At 51.9% G+C, this 8,705-nt stretch overlaps 1 protein-coding gene across 2 annotated transcripts; it reads left to right on the top strand.

The window, feature by feature from the left end:
- Positions 1–378: 378 nt before the first annotated feature.
- Positions 379–4,270, top strand: HINFP (histone H4 transcription factor). 2 transcript variants are annotated; one of them, XM_059707659.1, is made up of 8 exons: positions 379–916; positions 1,160–1,271; positions 1,443–1,595; positions 2,094–2,171; positions 2,255–2,375; positions 2,460–2,598; positions 2,682–2,806; positions 3,321–4,270. In XM_059707659.1, exons 1-8 carry the CDS (start codon positions 566–568, stop codon positions 3,655–3,657), a joined length of 1,416 nt encoding a protein of 471 aa, XP_059563642.1. In that variant the 5' UTR covers positions 379–565; the 3' UTR covers positions 3,658–4,270. The 2 variants fall into 2 exon arrangements, with proteins under 2 accessions (XP_059563642.1, XP_059563643.1); XM_059707660.1 differs by lacking the exons at positions 379–916; positions 1,160–1,271 and adding an exon at positions 1,827–1,882 and having other exon boundaries at positions 1,511–1,595.
- Positions 4,271–8,705: the final 4,435 nt, after the last annotated feature.

Genomic DNA, 8,705 nt, shown 5'->3' with positions numbered 1-8,705 from the left:
CTGCCTCGATCACACTTCTCCACTCTCTTATAGACACTCGCCCGTCAGATCTTAGCACGGGGCACTCCAAGGTCCCTCTGCCTCGATCACACTTCTCCACTCTCTTATAGACACTCGCCCGTCAGATCTTAGCACGGGGCGCTCCAAGGTCCCTCTGCCTCGATCACACTTCTCCACTCTCTTATAGACACTCGCCCGTCAGATCTTAGCACGGGGCACTCCAAGGTCCCTCTGCCTCGATCACACTTCTCCACTCTCTTATAGACACTCGCCCGTCAGATCTTAGCACGGGGCGCTCCAAGGTCCCTCTGCCTCGATCACACTTCTCCACTCTCTTATAGACACTCGCCCGTCAGATCTTAGCACGGGGCGCTCCAGGACACCCGTCTCCCTGTGTTTATTTTGTAGTGCCGTGCCGCCACCTGCAGAGAACTTACGATTGGTCACAGTTTGTAATGATACATGTGATTATTTGATTCATGCTTTTCCACTCTGGCTGGAAGCTGTGTAAGGCTGGGACTCGTTCCTTGTGACATTCCCAGCACTTGGCACGCAATGGTGGTCAATGTTGCTGAATGACTGGCAGTTCGGTGAGGGTGCAGCCTCCTCACCTGCTGCTAAGTGCCACAGGTGGAAGGAGAGCGAGCGTCAGAAGCATCATGTTCTCTCTAAACCCCTTTCTGCAGAGGAAGAATTCTCCTGCTTATGGCAGGAGTGTGGCTTTTGTTCTCTGGACAGTTCTGCTGACCTTGTCCGCCACGTCTACTTCCACTGCTACCACACGAAGCTGAAGCAGTGGGGGCTGCAGGCCCTGCAGAGCCAGGCCGACCTCAGCCCTTGCATCCTGGACTTCCACAGCCGCAACATCATCCCTGACATCCCTGACCACTTCCTGTGTCTGTGGGAGCACTGTGAGGTCAGCAGGCAGTTGCCAGAAATAGGGGTGGGAGAAAGTTGCAGGTTTGATTCTTCCTTTGGACCCTTATATTCCTGAGGCTCCTGCTAGTATCTCCTTCATGTCTGGGTAGCTCCCTTGCTCAAACATCCCCGTCCTCACAGAGTTAATCTGGGAGGGAGCCAAGCGGTCCCCTTTGGGCACATGGGGGTAAGAGTCCCTCCGCCCACCCTCAGTTCTTACCCCAAGTTGCTCCTGGCACAGAGCGCCTTCGACAATCCTGAGTGGTTCTACCGGCACGTGGAAGCGCATAGCCTGTGCTGTGAATACAAGGCCGTGGGCAAGGACAACCACGTGGTGCTGTGTGGCTGGAAAGGTAGGGTCACTCCTTAGCTTCTGGCCTCTGAAGAAACCCGCGGGATTGCTGAAGGGCTAGAGCAGCTGGGATGGTCCTGCAGGGCACAGCTGGCTGCTTCTGGAGAGACTTGGGGGTCCAGAGCCTACGCCGCGGGTTTGTGCTGGAGCATGACTGGCCTTTCCTTCCCAGGCTGTACCTGTACCTTTAAGGACCACTGTAAGCTTCGCGAGCACCTCCGCAGCCACACCCAGGAGAAGGTGGCGGCCTGCCCCACCTGCGGGGGCATGTTTGCCAACAACACCAAGTTCTTAGACCACATCCGTCGCCAGACCTCACTGGATCGTAAGCAGTCAGAAGACGTGGGTGCAGGCTGTTTAGCCTGTGGGGTTGGGGGCATATTTCCAGGGGTAGATGCAACTTGCTGCATCTACCTGTAGGGCTCAGGCACCTGCCCAGTCTCTGCGGACTCGGAGTTATTAGACGTTGCTGCTCCGAGCTGCCTGTGCCTGTCAGCCGCCTTAGCGAGTCTGCACAGCAGCCCCATGAGGCAGGCCTCTTATCCCCTTTTCGCAGATGAGGAAGCTAAGGCTCAGAGAGCTTAAAATCACTTACTCGAGACCACACAGCTAGTAAGTGTGCAAGCCGGGATTCTAACTCAGGTTCTCCATGCCAAGTCCCACGCTCCTTCCGTGATACTGTGTCCGACCCAGTTCCCTGAACTCCCCTTGTCTCCTCCGGGTGGTTCCCTTTTGCCTGGGAGGCTCCCCTCTCTGGGACTCGCTCTCCCCTCTACCTCCACCATCTTCTGCAGCCACCCTTTCTTTTCCTGCCCCGCCCCAGAGCAACGCTTCCAGTGCTCTCACTGCTCCAAGAGGTTTGCCACTGAGAGGCTGTTGCGGGACCACATGCGTAACCATGGTGAGTAATTGGGCACCACCAGCCTCCCTGCCCACCCCCAAGGTTCCCCTGGCCCTCAGATCACAGCCTCCTCTGCTCCTCAGTGAACCACTACAAGTGCCCTCTGTGCGATATGACCTGTCCCCTGCCATCCTCCCTCCGCAACCACATGCGCTTTCGCCACAGCGAGGACCGGCCCTTTAAATGCGACTGTTGTGACTACAGGTAAGGGGAACTAGGGGCCGGAAATCACAGACCTGGTGTTCTAGAATCCTCACGTCCTCCCACCCTCCTGACCTCTCCTGGCAGCTGCAAGAATCTGATCGACCTCCGGAAGCACCTGGATACCCATAGCAAGGAGCCAGCCTACAGGTGTGATTTTGAGAACTGCAACTTCAGCGCCCGAGCCCTCTGCTCCGTCAAGTCCCATTACCGGAAAGTGCATGAAGTGAGTGGGGCTGGGGTGGGAAGGGTCAGCGGGGGGGGTGGGGGGGGGGCTGAAGAGCTGACCTCCCTCTCCCCGCCCATCAGGGTTACTCAGAGCCAAGGTACAAATGCCACGTGTGTGACAAATGCTTCACCAGGGGTAACAACCTCACCGTACATCTTCGCAAGAAGCACCAGTTCAAGTGGCCCTCAGGGCACCCCCGTTTTCGGTATGTCTCAACCTTCCCATAGATTCACACATTTTTTCCCATATTCAAATTAAAATTTTTAATTTGATAGTGCTTTGATGCCCTCCATTCCTATTTAGGCTCAAGGAACCCCAAGAATAGCAGTGAGTGAGGCAAAGATTATTTTTCTGACTTTTGAATTCAAGACAGTGACAAACCCAATAAACGGTGCTCAAAGTCCTGCAGCCAAAATAGAAGTAGAGCCGAAAGGTCCAGAACCGTAGCTCCTTGACCTCACCCTCCACTAATAATTTCTCATTTTTCCCCCTTCCTCCCTCACCCCCCACCCTCTGGGTTTCTACATAAAAGTTTCCATTTTGAGTAATGATTCTTCCCTCTTGCTTTTATATCCTAATAAAAATCTCTCTGTCTTCAACTCCATCCCTTAGAATCCCAGGGCTGCCTCAACAAACCTTGAGTTTGTTCCTTACTTGCCACGCCCACCATTTCTATGGCCCGCCCGTGCTTGCTGCCCTGTGCACTCCTGCTTCCCCAGGTACAAGGAGCATGAGGACGGCTACATGCGGCTGCAGCTGGTTCGCTATGAAAGTGTGGAACTGACACAGCAACTGCTGCGGCAACCGCAGGAAGGCTCGGACCTGGGAGCGGCCCTGAACGAGAGCAGCCTACAGAGCATCATTCTAGAAACAGTACCCGGGGAGTCAGGGCCCCAGCACGAGGCGGAAGAGGAGGGCCGAGGTGGGGAGGACAGCCTCTCGGCCTCTCAGGACACCTCCAGTCCTGTCATCCATGTGGTGAATCAGGCCAATGCCCAGGAGATTGTCTACTATGTGCTGTCCAAAGCCCCGGGAGAGTCCCCCGCCAGCCCCTGAGTCCCCCTCAGGGGCATCATGGAGAAGCTTCAGGGAGTAGCTGGGAACCAGAAGTCCAGGTGGTCTGAAGGCGGTCGAGCAGCAACATTCCTAGCCCAGGCTGGGTTTGAGCCAGGCTGGTGGCAGTGCCCCTTGGGGCAGCCCTTGCCAGTGGGTGCCTTTTGGAGGGTGCTAGGAATATTGTGGTCCACTCAGGATCTGGCTTGCATCAGTCAGCAGACTCTAAGGACTGCCTTGTCTGCCACACCATGTTTTTGTGGAGACCCTGAGGAGTAGGGACTCTGAGGTGGATAGCCTGGTTGTGTATGTCTTCTCGTAGAGGGAGCTAGTATCAGGCTCAACCATGACTCCTAGACATGCTGGAGGAGTGGTGAAAATCCTTAGCTGGCACCCACTCCCACTTAGGGTTTCTCGGGCCCAAGGATGACCTGGATCTAGTCCCTGCCGTGGCCCTTCCTTTCACCCACCCAGCCGAGGCTGTGTCCCAGGAGCCACTTCCCTCCAAACGATTCTTCCTTCCACCCAAGGACCTCGCGTCACCCTCAGGCTGGGGTGGGGCGGGGCGGGGCGTGTAGTGCTTGTGTTGGTAATAAATGCGTCTGCTCTTGGTCTTCCCCGTGTTTGGTGCAGTGAACTGGGTGACGAGGTCCAGCCGCCCAGAGGAAGAGCTGGGTAATAAGGCTTGTTCCCCTTTCAGTGGCTGGGGTTTCTGTTCCCAGCTTGCCTCCCCCTGCTTTTGTGAAATGTCCATTTCTTCTCAGCATCTACCCTCCTGGAGGTCCCAGGCAGAGGCCATGAGTTTATAATAGCAGCACTCTAGAACAGGTGAGTGGGGCTAGCCACGAAGATACAGCGCCAGACCAGGCCCTCACCTCCTGAGTGCCTCTGGGGTAGGCAGTTCTTCACCTCTGGGGCTGGGACTGGGGAGGAGGCTGGCAGTGAGGGTGGATTCGGAGTCCTAGAGACTGGTAGGTATTTGGAGTCCAGAACTAAGGTGGAAAATTGTGTGTGTGAGTGCATTTTCCTGGGGAAAGGGTCTGATTTTCATCAAGTTCTCAGAGGTTGGAGCCCTCCAAAATAAGAATTAGGCGTGTCCAGCCACTTCTCAGTAACTTATGTCCATTCTAAGGGTCTCTGCGCTCTGGAGAGGCCAAGAAAGGATTCTCCGGAGTCTTGGATGGGCAAGGAGCTGCCCAACAAGAGTTTCTGGGCCTTTTAAAAATATATATATTTTATTGATATTTTACAGAGAGGAAGGGAGGGGGATAGAGAGTTAGAAACATCAATGAGAAACCTCGATCAGCTGCCTCCTGCACACCCCCTACTGGGGATGTGCCTGCAACCAAGGTACATGCCCTTGACCAGAATCAAACCTGGGACCCTTCAGTCCGCAGGCCGACGCTCTATCCACTGAGCCAAACCGGTTAGGGCTGGGCCTTTTTAAAAAGACCAGATTTAATTCTTATTACAAAAGCTGTGCCAGTTGCAGAAGGGAATAGGAAAGAAAAATCTTCATTAATTCCATCAGCCATTCACTGAGTTCCTCCTATAGTCCAGGCACTGTGACAGGTGCTAAGGATGCAAAGATGAATAAAGCCTAGGACCTGCGCTAGAGGGGCTAGCAGTACAGAGGCAAGGAAAGTTCTAGGTAAGGGAAATGATAGAACCCCGTCAAGGTTCATTTAAAAGGCTGAAGATCGGAGTAGACAGTATTTGGGCAAGGGATTGAGGAAATGATTAGAGCTACCATTGCGCATGTCCAGCCACTTCTCAGTGGCCTGTGTCCTACTGAGACAAAGGGGCGGGCAAGGCATTTCAGGTGGGAGAAACAAGGTCTGTAAACGAAGCTAAAGAGGCACGTGAGGGTCTGGCACAGAGCGCCACAGCCGTGGACAGACAAGACTGGGAAGGAAGACAGGACCAGCAAGGACCGTATAAAGTTCTAGAGATGCCCAGCAGGCGTGGCTCAGTGGTTGAGCGTCAGCCTATGAACCCAGTCGGGCCTTATGCCCGGGTGGTAGCCTCGAGCCTTAGTGGGGGCCATGCGGAAGGCATCCAGTCAATGGTTCTCTCATTGCTGTTTCTATCCTCCCTTCCTCTCTGAAATGAAAAAATATATTAAAAAAAATAAAGGTCTAGAGTGGTGATTCTGGTAATGGCTGTTGCTGGAATTCAGTCAAGAAATAAAAGCTTAAAAGCTTGCCCTAGACCAGTGATTCTCAACCTTCCTAATGACTCGACCCTTTAATGCAGTTCCTCATGTTGTGGTGACCCCCAACCATAACATTATTTTCCTTGCTACTTCATAACTGTAATGTTGCTACTGTTATGAATCGTCATGTAAATATCTGATATGCAGGATGTATTTTCATTGTTACAGATGGAACATAATTAAAGCATAATGATTAATCACAAAAACAATATGTAATTATATATGTGTTTTCCGATGGTCTTAGGCGACCCCTGTGAAAGGGTCATTCGACCCCCAAAGGATTGAGAACTGCTGCCCTAGACTGTTTTGCTCAGTGGATAGAGCAGGGTCCTGGGTTCAATTCCAGTCAGAGGCACATTGCCTGAGTTACAGGCTCGATCCCCAGTAGGGGGCGTGCAGGAGGCAGCCATTGATGTTTCTATCCCTCTGAAATCAGTAAGAGTATATTAAAAAGATAACAAAAGTTTTAAAGCTATAGCGGTGTTGATGCCCACTTTGCCTCTACAAGAGCCCTTTTGTGAAATGGCAATGTGGAAGAGAGAACACAGGAATTAAACATTTCCACAAGCAAACCTTGGTTGGATGTTCAGTGGTTAGAGTCTTATTCCAAGGTTGCGGGTTCCATCCCCAGTCCGGGCGCATATAAGAATCAGCCAATGAGCACGTGAATAAGTGGAACAACAAATCAGTCCCTCCTTTCCTTTATAAAATCAAAAGTTTAAAAATTTTTTCCACAAGCAAAGCCACTGCATTTCCAGGCTTTAGGATCCTGTACCGTTTGCCTCCACACCCGGTCCCTCCACTAACTGAGTGTAATTCCTGTTCCACCACCAGGCCAGTGGAGGCTTCTTTGGGCTAAGTAGTGCCCTCAGTTTCTGTTATGTCTCATATGATCTGGGGTTCCCTCCCCAAACCCTCGTCCTCCGGGCCTGTGGTTTTGGTGGTTACAGCACTGTCCCCCGGGACCCCTAAGGGTTTTTTGTGGGGTTTTCCCCCACACGGTTTGCTATTGCCCAATCCATGTTCCTTCACTGTGTATGTGTGTAGATGTCACTGTGGACCTAACAGCAGGCCCTCATGTTTGTTCCTATTAAATGTTGCCTTGTTCTACTTGATTGACAACTGCAATTGGGCTCAGAGGCTGCGTAGAACAGGTCTCAGGCCTCAGACATGAGGCCTAGACTCCTGGGCCTCATCCTCTGGAAATTGTTTCTTCGTTATGGGGGGGGGGGGGGGGGGGCACAACATTAGTAAGAAAGAAACAGAACTTCCGGAGGATGAGGCCCAGAAATCAGGATTTTAAAAAGATTCCCAGGTGATCCTAATGTGCAGCCATGGTTGAGAACCACTGTTTTAAGGGCTCTAATCCCTAAAAAACTAGTGCCTCATTCTCCATATAGAATTAAAAAATGGAAACATGAAACATAAGGGAGTCAAACATGATTACACTTACAAAAATACGTACATGTATATAAAAATCTGATCACTGTTTTGCTTTCAATTTTTAATATATTTATATTTTTATTGATTTCAAAAAGGAAGGGAGTGGGAGATAGAAACATCAGTGATGCTAGAGAAACTGATCAGCTGCTTCTGACAGGCTCCCATGTGGGGACTGAGCCCACAACCCAAGCATGTGCCCTCCAGCTCCCCTGGAGCAAAAGCAGAAGATGGACCGCTGGTTGGCCCACAGCCATGGCCTGACAGGACATGGATTACCTGGGGCCAAGGAACAGGGTAATTAGAGCCGCTGGAGAAGGGTCAAGGGATCCAGTCTGGACAGGAGGCCTTTGAGACGGGAAGGTGGTAGCTGGAGTCAGCCCTGAAGGCTCCAGCAAGGCTTCGGAGGGCAGGGGGCAGAGGGGAAGGCTGTGGTCAGAAAGGTGACATTTCTAAATGGAGCCCAGGGTATGTCCACAGGGAGGTGGACTGCTGAGTGGAGGCAGAGGTCACGGAGCAGAAGAGACCAAGGGGAAGAAGGCATTTTAACCACCAGCAAGGGCCTTTCTGCCTTTCCGGCCTCCAGCCCTGTACTAGGAGGAGGGAGCAAGTCCCAGAGCAAAGCTGGGGGGACACCTGGTTGGAAGCTGTTGCCAAGCACAGGATACAGACAAGGGGTTTGGTGGGAATTCAAATTCTAGGGAAGGAAGGCAACAGGCTGAGCCTGGGAGGAGAGAAGTGGGTGGGTTCCCATGGAAAGGGACGGGCAGAGAACCTTGGCATTCTGCAGCTTGGGGGGACGCCTCCCTTTTTAAAAAATCTTTATTGTTGAAAGTATTCTATATGTCCCCTTTGTTCCCCCATTCACCCCTCCAGCTGCTCCCCCCCCCCCCCCCCCCCTGCAGATCCTCACTTATTTAAGAAGAAAACTGCACTAGCCCTGGCCGGCGTGGTTCATTGTCGTCCTGGGTACAGAGGGGTTGCCGGTTTGATTTCCAGTAGGGGACATCTCTAAAAATCAATTTAAAAAAACTTTAAAAATTAAAAGAAAGAAAATGGCACTATATAGTAGGGGAGAGATGGAGAGATAAATATTACACTTTAAAAATATACTTTGATATTGCTTGATTTTGTTATATGTGTTATAGTCTTATACTTTTAAAACAATATCAATTCTTTAAAAAGCAACAGCAGGGACTGTGACTAGTAGCTACACCTGCGCTACCTGGTCTCAGGTGCCTATGCCCCACTTCCCTGCTGGCCTGGGGCCGAAGAGGACTCCCAGGCTCCTCCATCCACTCTTCATTCCGTCCTGGGCGCATTTCTCCATGTGGCCAGCAGAGGGGCCTTCCACTGACAAACACACTAAAACCATTTCATCCAAAGATGAGAGGGT

Source organism: Myotis daubentonii, chromosome 9 (genome assembly GCF_963259705.1).
Source record: "Myotis daubentonii chromosome 9, mMyoDau2.1, whole genome shotgun sequence".
In the NCBI taxonomy this organism is placed as follows: domain Eukaryota; kingdom Metazoa; phylum Chordata; class Mammalia; order Chiroptera; family Vespertilionidae; genus Myotis; species Myotis daubentonii.
This window is presented reverse-complemented; position numbering and strand designations above follow the sequence as displayed.